General features: G+C 49.6%; 4 protein-coding genes across 4 annotated transcripts in view; 2 read left to right on the top strand and 2 right to left on the bottom strand.

Annotated features, from left to right (window-relative positions):
* Nucleotides 1-59: 59 nt before the first annotated feature.
* Nucleotides 60-4,414, bottom strand: TOMM22 (translocase of outer mitochondrial membrane 22). Its single transcript, XM_084617017.1, has 4 exons — nucleotides 4,256-4,414; nucleotides 3,984-4,102; nucleotides 3,348-3,465; nucleotides 60-781 (listed from the first exon to the last, which is right to left on the bottom strand). The coding sequence occupies exons 1-4, from the start codon at nucleotides 4,361-4,363 to the stop codon at nucleotides 707-709; spliced, it is 420 nt and encodes a 139-aa protein (XP_084473143.1). The 5' UTR covers nucleotides 4,364-4,414; the 3' UTR covers nucleotides 60-706.
* Nucleotides 4,415-5,284: 870 nt separating this feature from the next.
* Nucleotides 5,285-12,098, bottom strand: CBY1 (chibby 1, beta catenin antagonist). The gene is made up of 5 exons (XM_084627885.1): nucleotides 11,972-12,098; nucleotides 10,091-10,210; nucleotides 9,344-9,449; nucleotides 9,145-9,260; nucleotides 5,285-6,097 (listed from the first exon to the last, which is right to left on the bottom strand). The coding sequence occupies exons 1-5, from the start codon at nucleotides 12,023-12,025 to the stop codon at nucleotides 6,017-6,019; spliced, it is 477 nt and encodes a 158-aa protein (XP_084484011.1). The 5' UTR covers nucleotides 12,026-12,098; the 3' UTR covers nucleotides 5,285-6,016.
* A 235-nt stretch (nucleotides 12,099-12,333) lies between these two features.
* FAM227A (family with sequence similarity 227 member A) overlaps nucleotides 12,334-19,471 on the top strand; it is a 46,920-nt gene continuing 39,782 nt past the window's right edge. Inside the window, exons 1-5 of the mRNA XM_084627862.1 lie at nucleotides 12,334-12,366; nucleotides 13,857-14,038; nucleotides 14,143-14,297; nucleotides 17,198-17,283; nucleotides 19,004-19,094. Coding sequence (XP_084483988.1) covers nucleotides 14,171-14,297; nucleotides 17,198-17,283; nucleotides 19,004-19,094 — 304 coding nt within the window. The 5' untranslated portion in view covers nucleotides 12,334-12,366; nucleotides 13,857-14,038; nucleotides 14,143-14,170. The remainder of the gene's footprint in view (nucleotides 12,367-13,856; nucleotides 14,039-14,142; nucleotides 14,298-17,197; nucleotides 17,284-19,003; nucleotides 19,095-19,471) is intronic.
* DMC1 (DNA meiotic recombinase 1) overlaps nucleotides 12,544-19,471 on the top strand; it is an 85,033-nt gene continuing 78,105 nt past the window's right edge. The window contains exon 1 of the mRNA XM_084627874.1: nucleotides 12,544-12,583. The gene's annotated coding sequence lies outside the window, so the exon portion shown is untranslated. The remainder of the gene's footprint in view (nucleotides 12,584-19,471) is intronic.

Below are 19,471 nucleotides of genomic sequence, written 5' to 3'. Positions count from 1 at the left end.
TCCATTAGTATCTGGGGCCATGAACGTTGAGCCCTCAAGGTGCAAATCCACAAGGGATGTCTACTAAACACACCATGTTTGGGTTCAATTTATTTAATATTTAATACAAAAAAGATATGCAGCCGATTTCCAAAGTGTAGTAGTTTTATGATGCAAACAATCAGCATAGGCACAATCTTTAACCAAATGTGCTCCCCTTTCCTCCTCCAACAAAAAAAAATTGCAAAGAAAATACTGAAAACAAGTTTTCCTACAGGGCTCAGATGAAACTTACTACTCTTTGTAAATTCACTCCTTCCTTTCTATCACTGGCCTCTTCCGGCCTTGATTTAGCCAGGAGAAATACAGGATTTTCTTTTAATTGCAGAATTTACTGAACAAACTGGCCAGAGCCTAATTTTGTGTCCTAAGGTAAGGAGCCCACAGCAGGTGCTCTTCAATTTGAAGTCTCTGTAACTGCTCACTGTATGGACTGACTGGATAAAAGGAAAAACTTATTACCTCTGGAGGGGAAGCTACAGGCAGAAGCCCGTCAAAAAAAAGGTCCACGAGAGGGGATTTTGCCCCATTATGGATAGGTCAGTGTCCCAAAGTTTTAAAAAAAAAAAAAGAGGCAGGGGGAATACCCAGCCTGACAAACCAACAGTTCAAATGAATCAATGTTGAGGTCTCCCCATGTAATATGGATTGAAGCAGCTTTTGGAAGTTAGATCTTTCCAGAAAGTGGTGGCAGGGCCCCTGGTATACTGCCAGACAACCCTGTAGTGGGTCCTAAGAGAATCTGCAAGAGATGATACTGGGTTAAAAAAGCTATTTAACTGTAACGATTGAAAACAGCATAGCACCCCTCCCTACCCCCATAGTTCCAGTAAGGAGGAGGTTTAGCATCTGATAATAAGGGTTCCACATTTGTGACTGGGTAACAAAAAGGTAGATGACATTCAATGTCAATAAATGCAAAGTAATGCATACTGGAAAACAATCTCAACTATACATACAAAATGATGGGGACTAAATTAGCTGTTACCATTCAAGAAAGATCTTGGAGTCATGGCTAGTTCTCTGAAAACATGCACTCAGCGGGTGCAGCAGCAGACCAAAAAAAGTGAACAATGTTATGTGGCGAGATTAAAAAGATTGGGACTGTTCAGCTTGGAAAAGAGACAACTAAGGGGAGATATGATAGAGGTCTATAAAATCCTGAACAGTGGGTGAGGAAAAAGTGAATAAGGAAGTGTTATTTACCACTTCACATAACCAAAAATCAGTGGTCACCTAATGACAGGTTTCAGAGTACCAGCCGTGTTAGTCTGTATTCGCAAATGCATCTCATGAGGTGAAATGAAGCTCACGAAAGCTTATGCTCAAATAAATTGGTTAGTCTCTAAGGTGCCACAAGTACTCCTTGGTCACCTAATGCAATTAATAGGCAGCAGGTTTAAAACAAAAGGAAGGTACTTCATGCAATACACAGTCAATCTGTGGAAATTGTTGCCAGGGGATGTTGTGAAGAGCGAAAGTATAACTGCGTTAAAAAAAGAAGTAGGTAAGTTCATGGAGCACAGGCCTATCAATTGCTATTAGCCAGAATGATCAGGAATGGAATTCCATGCTCTCGGTATCCTTAAGCCTCTGCCTGCCTGATGCTGGGGATGGATCACTCAATAATTGCCATGCTCTGTTTATTCCCTCCAAAGCATCTGGCATTGGCTATTGTTGGAAGACAGGATACTGGGCTAGATGGACCATTGGTCTGACCCAATATGTCTGTTCTTAACTCACGCTGCAGGGCTGAGAGTGCAATACTCCTGTCACTTTGCAATACCATTCCCGTTCTGCTATGGCAGCTAACTGCTGTAGACTTATTCAGATAGCAAAGGGAAAATAAGACATCTCATCTCAGTACTCTTAGTCAGGGGTATCAAACATGTGGCCCATGAGCTGTATCAGGCCTATATGATGCATTTGATGGCTGCATGATATACTCACGTTATGCAGAACCTAAGCCAATGGTGGGCAACCTGCGGCCTGTATGCAGCCCATCAGGGTAATCCGCTGGCAGACTAGGAGACACTGTTTACACTGACTGTCTGCAGGCACAGTCACCCGCAGCTCCCAGTGGCCGCGGTTCGCTATTCCCAGCCAATGGGAGCTGCGGAAGTAGCAGCAGCCAGTAAATCCCTGAGGCCCGCGCCGCTTCCTGCAGTTCCCATTAGCCGGGAATGGCGAACCGTGGCCACTGGGAGCTGCGGGCTGCCGTGCCTGCAGATGGTCAATGTAAACAGTGTCTCATGGCCCGCCAGCGGATTACCTGAAGGGCCGCAGGTTGCCCACCACTGATCTAAGCGCTCTTCCCCCACACCCCAGCCTAAGTTCCCTCTAAGCAATGCGGCTGTGCAGCAGGCTATCAAGGTCTACGCAGGCACGCAGCGCGGAGAGGTGCCTCTCCCCCGGCCCTGGAGCTGCTGCGGACAGTGAAAGGCTCTCTTGCCCAGGCCTGGGCTGCTGTGGCAAGAGAGGGCTGGGGGGAGTTCTCTCTCCCCACCACAACCCCAGGGCAGCCTGTACCCCAAACCCCTCATCCCTGGCTCCACTCCAGAGCCCACACCTCCAGCCAGAGCCCTCACCCCACCCCCAACCCTAAGCCTCCTCCCTCACTCTTAACTCCTCAGTGCCACCCCCGCCACACATCACCTATTGGTGCACATAACAAAATTTATTCCACACGTGGATGTAAAAAATGAGAGGGAACACTGCCCCCAGCCCAAATCAGCTTTTAGCCCTCACTGCTGCAAAGAGCACCTTCCACATACAAACTAAATGTAAACAATGTCATGTCAGCTGCCTGAATCTGCAGAGAGCTTGGAACAATGAGTCAGTGATGAATTCCCCTTCTCCCTTTTAAACTGATTGAAGTAGCCACTGTAAAAATCCAGTGATGACATGCCAACATCAGCATTAACTGATAACTCTAGCAGATGGAATGGGGTAGTGGGTGTGAGTGCAGCCTTCAAGAGAGAGAGTTGATCTCTGTGTGAGCCTCCCACTGACATCAGTGGGATTTGTGCTGTGGATTGAGGATAATAAGCCATCCTGAATTTATGCCCTGGCTCACGGACCATAATTAAACATGAAATCAAGCCCTCTCCTCTCTGCTAAATGAGTTTGAAACTGCTGGTATTAGAAAAAGTAGGGGGGGAATCCTGGTGACGCAAACAAGACAAGGTTTATGATGTCCCACAAACCCCATCATCATCTGCTAATCTCTCTGTTGCAAGGCAACCAAAGAGTATTAGCCTGTGTTCATGGACTGCAATGGAGCAATGGTCTTGAGGTTTCAGGCTCACCTGTCGCTGCTGCAGCTGCTGCTGTTGCTCCATCTGCAGTTTCTCAGTTTCAAATACAACAGGAAGAACAAGGATCATGAAGGAGGTAGTCCCAATCCAGAGAGCTGCCCTGGAGAATCTAGAGAGAAAAAAATAATCAAGACAGAAAAATCTTGATTTGAGTTCCCTTCATATGGGAGGAACAACAGACCCCTGTATATGGAACAACAGACCCCTGTTCCCCTTCTACCTCTAGAAAGGGAGGACCAAGAGAAACTCCCATACAGCTCTGCCTGGGTACCTCAATCCTGATTTGGACTAATTTTTGATATTCCAGTCTTGCACACTCCAGGTAGCTCTGCCAAAGCACCTGAACCTAATCTGTAGTCCCCATTGCTATTCCAGTCCTGGCTCCCATACTCTGCTATGTGCTTGAGCAGGATGTGTAGCGTTACCGCACAGTCTGCGCTGCTCACTGACGCTCGCGCACAAGCCCAACAACCGGGGGCGGGGGCAGGGGCAGGGAACGCAGCCCGCAAGCGCGGGGCCTGAGCGGCCAATAACCGACCCGGACCGGACAAACGGCACGCGGCCCTGACAGCCCACCCGGGCCCGGGAGAGCCAGACCCAGCCACGCCCCCGGCGCCGCCTTCTCACCGGTACATGCTCTGGGCCACAGAGAGGGACACATCGAAGGTAGCTCCCGCCGCGGTCCGGACGCTCTCCGGGAACATCTCGGTCAGGCCCCAGAGCCGCTCGCTCAGGGTCTCGTCCAGCTGCGGGGGAGGCTCAGAGTCAGACCCGTGAGATGCCGCCGGGAACGGCCCCTGCCCTGCGCCCCCCCCCCACGCGCAGGGGTCACCCCGGCCTCGCACATGGAGCCCGCGGGCGGCCACGCTCCCCCTGCTCCCTGCCCCGCGACCCGGTACCTCGTCATCGTCGTCCTCCTCCAGCTCCTCCGCCAGCTCCTCCGCCTTGCCCGGGCCGCCCTTGGGCAGCAGCAGCTCCTCGGGGGACAGGGGCGACGCGGCGGCCATGGCTGCAACCAGGAGAGCGGGGGTGACACCGGAAGCGGAAGGGAGCCGACGAGACGGAGGCCCCGGGGCGATGACAGAGACAGCGGAAGGGAGGCGAGCGACAGTCACGCGGGAGGGGCTGAGAGCTGCGGGGAGAGAGCGGCCTCTAGCGGTCAACCTCCCCCCTAGAGGCCTCTCCTGCCCAGTTCTGCAAATCCAGCAGGGCAAAGGGCCCTAGCCTGCGCCCCTGCCTAGGTGCTCTCTCCCATGCTCCATCGCTGCTCCGCGGCTGCACAGCCCTTAGCCTTGCCTATCCGCTCCACCTCTTCCATCTGTTCCTAACTCCTAGGGGGCCTCCTCCATTGCCCACAGCTTCCTGGCCCCTCTGCTTCCAAAGGCTCATGCCCTTAGCTTAACAGGCTCTTGCCCTGACACCTTGCGAAGTGGGTATGCAGGGGGGAAATTAGACCCCAGCCCTCCCCCACTTGCTCATCTCCTCTGCTGCAGAAGGAAATGGCCAGTAGTTGCGCCATGGCTCATGGAGGAAGGGCATAATACATCTCTGTGAGATAGAGGCAGTGTTGGTTTAGTGTACAGGGCACTGATGTGGGACTCAAGCGACTGGCTTTCTATTCCCAGATCTGCCACTGACCTGCTGTGTGACCTTGAATGAATCACTCCACCTCTCTGTTTCCGCTCTCACTCTTTGTCTATCCTATGTAATCAGACTGTAAGCTCTTCAGGGCAAGGACTGTTTCTCACTACATGTCTGTGCAGCATCTAACATTCTGGGGCCTGTTTTCAGTTAGGGCTTTAAGAGTGCATGTGGGGGGTGGGGGGGGCGGTAACCTGATCCCAACCTTAGCAAGAACGTAACAGATTCACAAATGTGGTTTGTTTTAATTTTATACAATTTTTTTAATTTGTTTTCATTTTATACAAATGTAAGAAACACTCAGGAGAACAAACAATTCCAGAAACCCACCTGCCAACAGCAGGAAGCAGAGTTAGTGGTTTGTACAAAAATAATAATAATAAATATCTGAAAATGGAAAGACTGTTTTAGTTTAGGATGTTATTTGATTTTTAGAACAGGAGTTGGGGAAAGGCCAATCCGAAGCTTGTGAGATCAAAGATATTAGCAAGGAGACCCATACAGAAGCTGCAAAGCAGAGACACTAAGGCCGTGCACATATACAAAGACATCTTCCCTACCATCCACTCACAAATACTCCTCTGCTCACAGTATAGAAAGGACTCTTGCCCAGCACTCCTTGATAAAACAGATTATCAACATGTGCTTCCACCAAGGGCTCTGTGCCTTGAGTGGCAGGTCTATAGAGGAAAAGAAGTGAGGAGTGGTCTGGGCAGAAAGAGATGTTCATCGCTACAGAACATGTCCTACGGTGACTTATCAAGAGCATTGCGTCAGCTCTACGGAGTAGTATAGTAGATGCCTTCTGGTTGGAGGCCGCATTAACATTTCAAGCCTGGGAACTTGGCTACCTGTCTAGCAGACTGTAATATCACCATGTGCTACCAAGACAATGAAGCTGTCCCAGCCAGGCTTTAAGAGCCCTTCAGCTTTAGCAGCCCTGCTTGCATGCGTGATGGAGATTTCAAACCAAATTCCCTTGCTCGCCCATCCCCTAACCCCCTGTTTCTTGCTGTTGTTCACCTCCTCCTCCGGCTGTGACTCTTCAGGTCCTCCAGCTCCTTCTCCATCAGATGGGACTCAGCTGTGGTCTCAGACAGCTGCAACCAAGAGCAGACAAGAATAAGAGTAAGAATAATCCCTCACATCCCCATGGAGTATTGTTTTTATAAAATATACATCAGAATAAGGAAAGTACTATCTAACAGAGGGGTCGGCAACCTTTCAGAAGTGGAGTGCCGAGTCTTCATGTATTCACTTTAATTTAAGGTTTCGCGTGCCAGTAATACATTCTAACGTTTTTTAGAAGGTCTCTCTCGATAAGTCGATATATTATATAACTAAACTATTGTCGTATGTAAACGAGGTTTTCAAAATGTTTAAGCAGCTTCATTTAAAATTAAATTAAAATGCTGATCTTACGCTGCTGGCCCGCTCAGCCCGCTGCCAGCCTGGGGTTCTGTTCACCTAGGCTGGCAGCAGGCTGAGCGGGGCCTGCGGCCGGGACCCCGGCTGGCAAGGGCCGGGCAGCCAGAACCCCAGACCGGCAGTGGGCTGAGCGGCTCAGCCAGCTGCCAGTCTGGAGTTCCGTCCGCCGCCTCCTGCCAGCCAGGGTCCTGGCTGCTGGCCCCGCTCAGCCCACTGCAGGTCTGGGATCCCGGCCCTGCCCACATAGAGTGGGTACGTACCTTCTCTCTGGTTCTAGCCCATTCTCTTCCTCTCTCTCTCTGCACTGAACTGAGGGTGGGAGTGCACTGAGCACAGAGCTGGAGGTGAAGGAGCAGGCTGGGGGTTGGAGTGTGTGAGGAGGGTGCAGGAGTCAGGGCAGAGGGCACGTGAGGGGGGTGCAGGAGTCAGGGCATGGGGTGTGGGGGCTGGGTATGTGTGGGGGGTGCTGGAGTCAGGGCTAGGGTTGTGGGGGGATGCAGGGGTCAGGGCAGGAAGCTGGGGTGTGTGTGAGGGGGGTGCAGGGGTCAGGGCAGAGGGCTGGGAGTGTGGACTATGGTTGTGGGGGTGCTCCCAGCCCCCTGCCCAGAGTGGCTCATGGCAGGGGGCTGGAGGGGATATGACCTGATTCCACCCCCCTTCCCCAAGGCCCTGTCCCACCTCTTCTCCCCATCCCTCGCAAGGTCCATCAGCTGATCGGCAGCAGGGAGGGAGAGGAGGAGGGGCAAGAACCCAGCACGGCAGGGGGAGCTTGCCTGCTCTGCAGCAGCAGCTGGCAGGACCAAGCTTCTTCACCCTGCCCTGGGGGGGGGAGGGGGGGAGGGGAGCAGGCTGGGGTGGGCTGGATTTTTAATGGCACTGGGATCCCAGCCTGGGTTCGGCAGCGGGTGCTGAGCGACGCCAGTGGCTGGGCCCCAACAGACAGCAGCATGCCATTAAAAATCGGCTCGCGTGCCGTCTTTGGCACACGTGCCATAGGTTGCTGATCCCTGATCTAACATATCTCTGAAGTCCCTTACACCCAGCAGGATCCCTAAGCACTTTACAGACATACACCACAGATACACAAGTGCCTTTGGGGTGGAACTCAGCAGGTTCTGAGTCTGTAACACACTATACGACAACTTTAGAAAGAAGTGAGAAAGAGCTTCCGCAATTAATACTTTGGATTTCACAGCACACTGTGTCCAATGACCTTGCAGAGATTTACAAACATGAATGAATTAGCTTTCACCCATGTGAGGTAGAGAAATATCACTCTAATTTTACAGAAAGGGAAACTGAGGCATGAAGGTTCACTGAATTGCCCAAGGCCACCCAGAAACACTATGGAGAGCACAGACCTCCTGACTGTGCTTTAACCACAACAGCATCTTTCTAACTGAAACTGCAGAAGGAATTTAGGGAAGGAGAATGTAATTACCCAAATTGCTATTTCGTCAGGATGACATAGCACGGGGTTAAAGTGCAGCTCACAGACCCCCCCACAATACCCCCATTCTCCACCTACCAGATTGCGGGGGAGCTTGGGGCTTCTGCTAGAGACAACTGGTGCCTGAGAGTGGGGGGAGGTCACAATTTAAAGGTTCAACCCCTCCCAACAGCTTGAGTCACGCCCTCCCAGGCACGCCTCCCTCTTAACCTCAGGAGTTCTCCCTGCAACTCCCAGCTGTTTGCCGCTGCCTCTCCTCACAACTGCAATCCCAGCTTGCCAGCTCCAGCAGCTGCTGTGCAGGGAGGGGGCCCGGTGGCGCCATGTGACTGAGCGGGGTCAGCAAATCCTAGCAGATTTTGGGGGGCATGTGACCCCACGTACCCCCATCCTGCGCATTGCCTCTGGCTTCTGTTCAGCAGGAAGTGGGGGTCTCAGGGCTTCAACCCTATGGGGTGCACCGGCCAGGGTTTGAGGCTTCAGCAGGACCGTGCTGAAGCCCTGAGACTCCCCTCTCTGCAGGGCATCACCCCGCCACAGGGCTGAAGCCCCAAGCCCCAGCAGATGTGCCTCAGCTCTTGAACTTCTGAAGATTGTCGAACATGACTTGGAGGCTCAGTAAATTTGGCCACCCCTGACATATCGGTTAACATTCTTACTTTGTTAAATAGTTACCATGTTTCACTCCAGGAGTGGCTGCATTTTTTTCCATGGAAGCTGTGACCCCTGTGTATTGCTGTATGTCAGTTTATAATGGTCTTTGGGGTGAAAGACTATGGGGTGGAGATGAAAGATCTTTTTCATTACTCTTGCAAAAAAGAAGGCCTTATGGAACCTAAGATCTCAAGTGACCATGAATGGTCAAGGTCTTCATTTCACTGACTGCAGAAGCCCAATAGTGACAAGCAGAAGATACTAATATACAAATAGAAAATGGAAAACACTCAAGGTATGGGGGAAGTCTTCCTATATCATCCAGATGTTCAGGCTCCTCCTCTCAACTATGGTACTCACTGTAATCCAGCTCTTCTCCTGAAGGGACCTGGACCTTCTCCTCCCCTTGGGGAGGAAGTGGATGAGGTCAATCTTCACTCTTGCACAATCACTACTGTGTTAAGTGTGTCTAACAGCGGGGTAGGGCTCAGTGTGAATGGGAGCAGGGACACAGGTTGGCATTAGGACCTGTGTTTTTGGGATGACCCAGAGCTCTTCACTCTGTCTCAGGGGCATTTCTGGTCACTTCAGAGAGGTGAATCTCCCCATCCTCACCATGTCCAGCAGGATATCCACTTTCAGACGCAGGAGATTGTTCTCTTCCTCCAGCTGCTGGTTCCGTTTGCGCAGGCGCTGTGTCTCCCTGCGATCCCCACTGCTGCTCCCTGACTCTAAAGGAGAGACAGGCCAAAGTTATAATCATCATGTAACTCCACAACTCTCCCAGACCAAAGCAACAGGAGCAGCTCCTCACCTGCTATCCACTGGCCATTCTCAAACTTCAGACTCTGTCCAGTGAGGTTCATGTTGGGAGTGCCATAGTCCAGGCCCAGCTCAATTTCACGGGTCGATCTGTCCAGCTGCAGAAAAAAAAAATCAATGTTTTCTAAAATTTTCATTTTCTCTTTCCATACTTTCCCTCACACCTTCACTTTTTTTTTAAAGTGACTGGCATTCTTGTGAAAGGTGCTGTATCAGTGGCCATAGAATCTGATGTCCTATTATTAACATTGCACATGCTGCTGCAGTACCAGCTTCTGTCTCACACACACCTATACAGAGTCTCCTTCCAACATATGTCACCCCTGAACTAAAAGAGCTATCTTTAGGGACATGAGGGGAGTTCATTCTCTGGGTCCTACTCTATCTTTGGTGCCAACTGTAAGGAAAGCCCCTGCCCCACTGCCGTCTGTATTAAAAGCACACATTAGAAGTTTCAGGTGCCGTGAATCTGGCTTCTGACTGAAGATGGAGTGAAGTATGCCACTAACTAAAGATTCCACTTCTTCTCTCACTATCCAGCCATCAGTAAGTGGTCATGACTCTGGACCAGAAGAGGAAGGAGAAACAGATGGGAATATGAGAGTGGAGAGACTCTGTGTGTGTGGGGGGAGTGTCTAATACTTTGTTATGAGAGTTGTTACAATAACATTTTTAAGGCAGATTACCTGTCCCTTGTTCTTAAAGGGTTGATAGAAGATCCCTAGAATCCCGCACTTACCAAGTGCAGGTTGGAGAGGGAGGCTGATTTCCTAGGTGGGGTTTTCTTTGGACTGAATGTGTTCCCAAAGAGAGGCATGGCTTTCCAATCTCCAAGCCTGCTCACTTCTGCTGCCTTGCCCTGTTTTCCAGATACAAGGACAAAACATAGAAAGAAAAGCTCAGACATTTCTTATCTATCCAACCTTGCACCACAGGATGATTCCCTATAGAATATTTAGGAGTTCCAGTTTCTGGTGTTTGTTGGTTCCAATTTTCAGTATTTATGCTTAGACAAATTATGGCTTTTAAAAAGTAAAATGATAGGATATATTTAAAATCACTGTTTAACTCTTCTTAAGACCTAGGAATGAGCCCTCAGTGAGCGAGAATCTTTTAGGCTCTTTCTGGAAAGTGTCTTCCTGAGTGTACATATTGTAATTATAAGAGTATTTTCAGTTACTATTTTATAGAAACCTACTGGTTTCCTCAAATATTTGATCAGCTGGGAATTGTATCAATTTTAATCAGTTGTACTCTAAAACCAGAAACCCCAAGTACATTTTCAGAGCTTTGTTCAGTCCCACTTTAAAAAGAACAAAGCTTCATATGAAGCATTCACCCTAGAATAGCCTCATCTGCCTGGAGTAAGTAGTCCCTTTCAGGGGATGTCTTCACTGCATGGTGAACCCAGTCTCTTAACTGGGTTTTAGCCCTAAACCCCGTACTGTCACCACACAAAAACCTTTGACCTGCTTTTGGAGTGGCTTTGAATCCAGATTTGCTTGCCTGGGTGGGGATTAGAGCTTGGGTTCTGCTTTAACTCAGGCTGTGACACCCACCCTTTGCAGTGTGGAGGCGAACTGTAACCCAGGTTACATAATTTGGGTGCTACTAATCCTTCAGTCCCTTCCCACAATTCCCCAGGACTGGATTTTCTTTACCTTCTACGCAGGGGCAGAGATTGGGGAGAGCAGGGGGGCACTGCCCCCCAAACCATAGGTGACATGGAGTCACATAATGTCCCCCCCAGATTTGTCTTCCTTAGCATAAAGGTTTTCAAACTATGTGGTATCCCCCTGCCCCACAGTTTGAAAACGGTCACCTCCTGCCAGGAGCTGGCAGATTGGAAGCAGATGGGAGCCACCCAGCCTGCCCAGGCCCCTGGCTCTCCACACTGGGGGAGCCAGGACGCTAGCTGGGTGCCTGGCAGCCATCCCTGTTCTGCTCCCTGAGCTGGGCTGCCTCTGCACAGCCGGGCACTCCACAGGCAGGGCGGGCAGCACAGCTCTAAGCTGTGCCTTGATGTGCTCTTGCCTCTCCCACAAAGGAGCTCCCTGAGATGCTTGCTCACCGCTGCCCTGGCTCCTCAGGAGCAGAGGCAGGTCCAGGAGTGCAAGGGCAGCAGCGAGTGAGCACCTCAGGGAGCATCGCGTGGCAGCCGGGCTCCACGGGCAGGGACCAGCTCTAGGGGGTGTCGTCGGCCAGTGCCAGGCTCCTTCAGGGCAGAGGCAAGAGTGTGTCAAGGCGCAGCTTGGAGCTGTGCCGCCCACCCTGCCTGGGGAGTGCCCAGCCGTGCAGAGGCAGCCCGGCTTGGGGAGCAGGGCAGGGGGGGCTGCTAGGCTTCCAGGCCCCGGCGGGGGCTTATCCCCTGGGGTGTCCCTCGCTCCTCCTCACGGCTGGGCGGCACGTGCCCACGCTGGGGGTGGGAGGGCGCGAAGTCACCGGCTGCCCAGCCACGAGCCGGAGACACGCGCGTGTGTCGGGGGGGAGGGGCGGAAGGGGAATGCTGGGGTGTCAGTGGAGATTGTCTCTTTCGATCAAAAACGAGGCTGAAACATCCGGGTCCCCCGCGACCCTTCTAGTCCCCGCGCGGCAGGGAAGCTCACCATCCTCGCCTCACCTGCACCAAGCGCCCCACTCTGCCTTGTTGTCCACGGCTAGCCGTCCTGCGCATGCGTATCTGACGCCTTCGAAGTCCACAGTTGTTTGCGGCGGGGGAACGGTCCGTACCACCTCGGTGGAAGAGATTAGGATTCTACCACTGGGGAGAGGGCAAGGCCGGGAACCGGTAGAACGTTATTCTGTATGAGGGCATACATTAAAGTACATCCTCTCCCCAGGGATCTGTTCATGAATGGAACGATCCGTATTCAGAGCCCTTGAGAGAGTTCAGAGGAATGAGCCGGTATCAGATGTCAGACCCCCCCCTGCCCCAGCCCGGAATGGTAGTGTCGGACTCGCGAACGGTCACGCGGGGGGAGACTCTGAAGCTAGACAGTACCATGGAATAGGGAGGTGAGTGCGAGCCAACAGCATTCTCTCTCTACCTCACCTCGAGTTCCTTATCTCCCTCCTCCCGCACCAGTGGCAGCGGTCGCTCCCTTCGGAGTGCGGAGGAGAATGGTTTGCGCCGCAGGGTTACCATGGTGATAGAGGGACGCCTAGTAATAATGAGCCCTCACTGGAGACTTCCCCCGCCTAGCGCTGGTTGGGGGCTCGCGCGAGCGCTCAGGTGAGCCGTGCGCGGCCAGCGCCACCCCGGCAGGCTCAGGGGCTGCCGGGGCCTCTTTCCCGCCCGGGCTGCGTCCGCGCCCGGCGCCCCCCAGCGGGGGTTCAGCCGCCCTCCGAGCTGCGGGGCCGGCTCCTGTCTCACCGAGCCCCGCCCGTGCGAAGCCGGGGGGTGTGTGTGACGCTGCGCCCCCTAGTGGCGTCAGGAGGCGCTCGGGGCCCGGGCGGGGCTGCAAATCCCTCCTGGGCTGAGGCTCTGCGCTGCAGCCGCTGGCAGCCCGGGCGCACTGTAGGGGCCTCCCGGCTCCGAGCTGCTCCAGGGGCTGACGGGGAACGTGGGCAGCCCGAGGGCTCCGTTCAGTCCCGGCAGGGGAGGAGGCGCTGCCCCAGTGCCCCCTGCACCGTGGGGCCTGCGTGTACTGCTGCTGCCCGGTGCTGTGCCTGGGCCGGGTCATTTCTCCCCTGCTGGCCCGCCCGCCGCAGGGGCACCCGAGTGTAACAGCCCCGGTCTGGCCTACAGCGGCGGCGGGGGTGACACAACCAGCCCTGCCATGCCCTAGTCACTTCCCAAGAACATGTGCTTTTGAGGAGTGTGGTGGCGTGGCCCTGTTGGTCCCAGGGTGTGTGAGAGACAAGGTGGGTGAGGTAATAGCTTGTGTTGGATCAACCTCTGAGGGTGAAAGAGGAGACCAGCTTTCCCGCTCGCTCCTCTTGAAACCTTCAGTTCTGGTGTTGATCCAAAGCCCGTCTTCTCTTTCAGCAACAGAAGTTGGTCCAGGAAAAGCTATTACCTCACTCACTGTGTCCCTCTTTTAAGGAAACTCATTGCTTTTAGGACAGAGGGCCACTTCTCCACCTTTTCCTCCTAACCAGCTGCTTTCCCAGATGGGAATTATCTTGGTTAATATTTTCATACAGGAATTTTTGACAGGCCTGCTCGCTGCTCATTTGTTGGAGGAAGGCCCAGACATCTCACATCATACCTTAAAAATGCTACCAAAATCTGATATTTTAATGTCTCCCTCCCTCTTCACTCCAAAGTTTCTCTGAGCTTCCACACATTTCCCATTTATTATTATGGTGTTATAGGTGTGTAAGGCACTGTACAAGTAAAGTATATAACAAGGTGCCTGCCCCAAGGAAATTACAGTTAAAATTATAAAAGTAAAATAAATAAATACAGCATATATATAAGGGAGAAAACAAATGGTCACAAAACAAGTGTCATCTGGAAACATCTGAGCTTGCTGAATCCTTGTTTATGCCTTAAAACATAGCCTGGCTGTTTGTTTCCATTGTTATGGGGAGAATCATCCTCAGATGACCTTCTCCCACTCATCTGAGCCCCACAGATGTCCTGACCTTTCCACATGAGGTGCAGTGTCCTTACTGCCTGTGGCAATGAAGAATTATCAAGAGGGACCTCAGTATGAACCCACGCAAAGCAAAATCCAATAAGGTTTGTCAAAGGGCATTTGGTTTTGAAGGCAGTAAAGTGGGAGAGAGGAAGAGATTCTATAAAAATATTTTTGTAATGGAAATGTTTTGTCCCCACTTTGCTAGGAATTAGTTTATATTTTGCACTGGAAACATGGCAGCCTTAAATAATACTTCACCAATTATCCGATTCCAAGAATTTGTGGGGGTATTGCCCATGCAACAAGCAAAGGAGACTGAGAAGTTGAACATGCAGCAGAGCGTAAACAAGAAACCTTCATGTATCTTCTGCCAGTGAACAATCAACGCTAGAGAGTCACATACTGTGTTGCTTATGTAGGCCAAGCTGTACACCCAGATGTGCATCTTGTGCTTCCACTCCAGCCAAGCCCCTTGCCCCCATCCCCCACGATGGGCAGAACTCTGTTGATTTTGGTAAACGTTAATGGAAATCAAGCTTTTGGGGTTTCTAAAATCAGTTTGTTTTTTGGTTTCTGATTTTCATCAACATCAATAGGGTTCTGTTCAGTGTATGGGTGTGGCAGGGGGTGGCAGCTAAGGGCTCTACTAACCGTAACTGGACTCTAATGATGAGGTCACCGTCTCACTCTACATCCTCAATGACTAAATAGGGATTTTAATGGCAATTAAGCTTTTCTAACTTTCTGATTTTCACCAAAATCAATAGGGTTCTGCCCATTGATACCTAGAGAGAGGAGTCCCTGAGATTCTGGAATTGATGAAATGTGATTTTTCAACAATGATCATGTTACAGACACACAAAGAAATGCCATTGAGTTGAGTGTGAGGGATTGCTTCACTTGGCCAATTAAACATAACCTACCACAGTTTGGGCTGTTCTAATAAGGGCATGATGCTGAGATTTCAGCAGTGAAGAACTGCTCAGATGCTGGGAAAGGGAGAGGTAAGACTTCATTTGTTTCATCAACACTTGGTCTGTAATAGACCAAACTTTTTGACTGTCAGTAAATGGTTGGGGAGATTTTGCTGTTCTATTTCTTGATGACTGGCTGATGTATTGTGCTGTGAAGGTTATTGTGACATCACCCAGGGTACAATCTAGACTGTTGAACAGCTGTGTCCCCTCAGTTCTCCAATCAGAGGTGCCTTTGCACTGCTTTGTTGGGAGAACAACCACTCCTGGCCAGTTCACCTACAGCATCTAGCACGCAAAAATCACTCCCAGCTGAATTACATTAATGCTTTGGCCAGACACCCATTAATTCCATACAGGGCGATACCAGCAAACTCCCAGTCCCAGATCTTCCCCCAGAAATGTTTCTTATACTGCCCAGCTCTCTACTGGATGATGCAACCTCATATAAAGTCTGTCAGTTCATCAGTAGAAAAAGATATGCACAAACCTTGTTATCTCAAGTGGAGGTTCCCAAACACGCTCGTTTAGACAAAACAATAAAACAAGTTTATTAACTACAGAAAGATTTTAAGTGATTACAAGTAAAGAGGCATAAAAGTCAGACTTGGTCACAAAGAAAATAAAAAGATAAAATGCAAACTAGTATGTAATTTACCAAGCTAGGTAGATTCTAAGCAAAGGTTTTTCTCATCACCTGCTCTTTGTAGTCTTTAATGGCTAGAAGCTTTTAGGCCAGGACCCCTTCCTCAGTTCAGTGTCTCTTAAGGCATTGCTGCCATGAGCAAAGGAGTAGAGTAGAGAGGTAATTTATGTTGTGTGGGGATTATCTCCAGCTGGGGTGCAGGTGATAGCCATTCTGTTTACATGGGAACCCCTAGTTGTTCTATTGTCAATATGTAAAGTTCTTGCTTACACATTTCTTCCTGCCACAGAATGGCCATTTAACTAGGTGATGGTCCACTTGACTTTGTTGACACCAGGATAAGGTGTTGGTTTGTCTTTTCTTTTTGATGAACTGGTTTGTGCCTGCTTTTCTAAATTTGGATCATGTTACAGCAATATTATACAGTAGAATCTTATAATTTTTGACATGTAATTTTGCCACACATATTTTACCAGGACAATAATGTTAAGCAAATTGAATTTTTGAAATGATACCTCACAAGGCATACTTAGTACAAAATTTATCATGGTCTTGTAAAAAGGGTGAAGATGGGGTACAGACTGTATTTATTGATATGGAATGTATTTTAATGGATGGCAGGGTGTCTAGAGCCTATGAGAAGCATCTCTTTGAGGCAAAATCAAAATAAATATCCCTTCCCTTTTAATTTTTCAAGAGGTCCCCAATTTGCCAAACATTTTGTTGGTAGTCCAAAGTCTGCAGCTCCACTGTACGGTGTTACGAATTACACCTGGTAGGACACGCACACAACTGCTGCGAATTACACCTGGTAGGACACGCACACAACTGCTACGAATTACACCTGGTAGGACACGCACACCAATGCTGCGAATTATACCTGATAGGTCACGCACAGTTCGAATCTAGGCTGAGGCACAGAAACAAAGTCCACAACTGCAGAGTTCCCAAAAGACACTAAGTTTATTACGCTGCTAGCCAGGAGGGGACCCTGAATAAAGATTATACAAAGGTTATATACTTTTTAGCAAAGCATGTTGCCCTCGTGCATCGGAAACCTTAGCCAATAAACAAACCCTTGTCTTATCTACCACCTATACCTGCTTAGTGCATTCCTCGTGCTATACCAGTATGTTAATTACACAGCATGGTCGTAAAGCTATGCATCAGTAACCTTTATTATCAGGATGGGAGGCCTCACATCAAGGCCAAGAGACAGGGAGTTAGAGACTGACAAAAACCAGATACTGGGAGTCAAGGCAGGCTGGAGACAAGGAGGAGGATTTTCACAGGGATTCAGTATCTAAGGATCACTCCTCCTGGTGTATGATGTGCTGGCATTTAAACAATGGTGGGCCCCAAACCAAAATGGAGTCACATATGCTAACTTTTCCTTAACAACGGATACCATTTGCAACAGGTTTGGAGGCTTTTCTGAAAGATTTGGATTGTGTAGTTAGTGAGATGAGTCAGGGCTGCAGAGACAAGGGAAAACAAGTCAAAGAGAGAGAAAATATGGAAGAGAAATAGCAGCAAATAGAGAAAGTATCAGAAAAAGAGTAGCAGCATGATTTTTTGTCTGGTTTGTTACACTTATTAATACTCTCCAAAGAGGTTCCTTAACATACCTACCTTCTCAGTGTGCCCAATTGGCAGTATGCAGAAAGTGAACCAGAAAATTGCACATTTGCGACTGGAGTTGGAAAAATTCCACACTGGTGACCTGGTGAGTAAAGACAGTTTGCTGCAGCATATGCAAGGAAAAGCATAGACTTAGTACACTTGGGGGAATTCTGCACCACTGCGCACACATGATTAATGAGCCATACATATTTTTATTTTTTTGTGCAGAAAAAAGCTTCTGCTCAAAAGTTGCTGCAGTTCCGCCTTTTGCCCACCAGCAGGTGCTGCGGCAATAGAACACAACAGCAGCTTCCAGCAGCAAGTAACTTCTGCAGTACTGCTTTTTGCCCACCAGAGGGCACTGTGGCAATAGGACACAACAGGTGGTCCCAGCCAGTTAGAGAAGAGAAAGAGCCTTCTTCACAGCCTCTGTAGGGCCAGGTTAGGAGACAGGGACTATGGGGAGACAGATAGTGTGGGCTGCTGGGGGGTCAGACAGGGCCTCATAAGGGCTAGTGGGGAAGGACAGACTAGGGCAGGGGCTCAGTGGGAGTGGAGGCTCAGAGCCACAGTGGGGAGGGAGGTGCAGGGCCACATAGGGACAAGGGAGTGGCTCAGTGGGGGCACAGAGACACATGGGGACAGGGATGGGGTGCAGGGCCACATAGGGACATGGGGTTGATGAGTGGGGGCACAGAGACATGGGCAGGAGGTACAGGGCCATGTGGGAATGGGGGAGTGGGTGTCTGAGTGGAGGTGGAAGGACACACGGGGTGTCGGGGGGGGCGTGTCTGAGTGGGGGCAGAGGGACACTTATGTCTGACTGAGAAAGGCTAGGAGTCAGCCAGGATCTGCATGGGGGAAGTTCCCTAACAGTCCCTTGCCGCCCCCGAAAAAAACTTCTTCCATACTTTTCCCACCCATACCCAACAACCCTCAAAGTTCACACCCAGGCTGCTTCCCAGCAATTATTTCTCTCTCTCTCACTCCTCCGTTACCCTTGATTTCCCCCAGCCTTTGCATGGCTTCTGGGAAGTGCAGGAAATTTGGTTCTGTATTGTAGTTTAAATGAATTATTACTCAGAGTTCTGTATAAATATGCCTAGTAAGGAATCTATTTGTCAAAAAATATTTTCTGAATCTTTTTTTATTGTCTTTATTGTTACAGACATATTTGCTGGCAGGTAGTTTGAAATGAATGACCAAAAATAATTGAAACTGGTGTGATTATATTGTGTTATTTTGACAAATAAAATATGCAGAATTTTGCAGAATCTGAAAATATTGTTTGCAGAATCTTTAATTTTTTGTTGCAGAATTTTTAATTTTTTGGCACAGAATTCCCCCAGGAGTAACTTAGGAGTGACTCCTAATGGTACATTTGGGCAATGCATCATTCCAGCAGGGTAGATGTTGCAAAACAGTGGCCTCCTAACAGTGGCTTCCGAGGAGAGTAGGTGCTGGAAATTACTTAGTCCTTTAAAGGGGGGGAATTATAGAGCAGATACCCCAAAATTAGAACAGAATCTTGCAGTTTTGAATGGGGATTTTGTGAATTACCTGGATTTTGTGCATGCGTGTGTGTGTAGGTATGTATGTAGTAGGGAGAGGAAAGAGAATGGAAGAGCAATGGCACGAAAGGTAATAACAGAAAAAGGAAGCAAGAGAAAGTTAATTGATTGTAGAATTATATTTCAGAACTGAAAACATTTGAGCTTAAGTAGCTGCTTTAGGAGTCCGGGGTCCTTTTGTTCCCAAGCCCCAAAACTTAGTGTGGAATTAATCCCTAACACCAATTGCTGTTGTTTTTGTTATTGTTGAAGGTGATTGAGGACTTGGAATCATTAAAGAGATACTCTGGACAGAAGAGCTTCAGAAGAGAGAAAAAGCACTTCAAGACATCCAGGGAAAGAGGCACACATGCTTTCTAATTACATATCTTTGGGGTTTTATTGGGGAGATGAGTACAGCTTAAGGAGCTCCAGATCAGGACATTTCCTGCCAATGAATACTGGGGTATTAATGATCCCCCTTCCAATGGAGTCAGAGTTTAGGACATTTCCTGCAAGCTCCAGGTTGAAATGCCCCTGGCATCTCAAGCAGCTCATGTCCTCCTTGTGTATTTGCCCTAGCAAAAAGTAATTTTACCATGTAATTTTTGAAATTCTGAATGTACAAACTGTGTGTGCCCTCATGTCCTGGAGACCGCTCTAGATTCCTGATGAGGACTTTGAAACAAACAAAGACACCTCTTGCAGAGAATCAATGACAGGTTTTGAGCCCAGTGAATA

Source organism: Lepidochelys olivacea (assembly GCF_965140295.1).
Source record: "Lepidochelys olivacea isolate rLepOli2 genome assembly, chromosome: 1".
NCBI lineage: Eukaryota > Metazoa > Chordata > Testudines > Cheloniidae > Lepidochelys > Lepidochelys olivacea.
The sequence above is the reverse complement of the archived record's forward strand: the minus strand, read 5'-3'. Positions and strand labels throughout refer to the sequence as shown.

What these genes read in the sequence shown, in the direction of transcription:
- TOMM22 (XM_084617017.1), bottom strand. Translation starts at nt 4,363, where the DNA reads ATGGCCGCCGCGTCGCCCCTGTCCCCCGAGGAGCTGCTGCTGCCCAAG. An exon ending in AGGAGGACGACGATGACGAG is followed by an intron (nt 4,103 to 4,255) that starts GTACCGGGTCGC and finishes CCTCCCCCGCAG; the next exon opens with CTGGACGAGACCCTGAGCGA. An exon ending in GTGGCCCAGAGCATGTACCG is followed by an intron (nt 3,466 to 3,983) that starts GTGAGAAGGCGG and finishes TTTTCTCTCTAG; the next exon opens with ATTCTCCAGGGCAGCTCTCT.
- CBY1 (XM_084627885.1), bottom strand. Translation starts at nt 12,025, where the DNA reads ATGCGCAGGACGGCTAGCCGTGGACAACAAGGCAGAGTGGGGCGCTTG. An exon ending in GAGTGGGGCGCTTGGTGCAG is followed by an intron (nt 10,211 to 11,971) that starts GTGAGGCGAGGA and finishes TCTGGAAAACAG; the next exon opens with GGCAAGGCAGCAGAAGTGAG. An exon ending in TGGATATCCTGCTGGACATG is followed by an intron (nt 6,098 to 9,144) that starts GTGAGGATGGGG and finishes TCTTGGTTGCAG; the next exon opens with CTGTCTGAGACCACAGCTGA.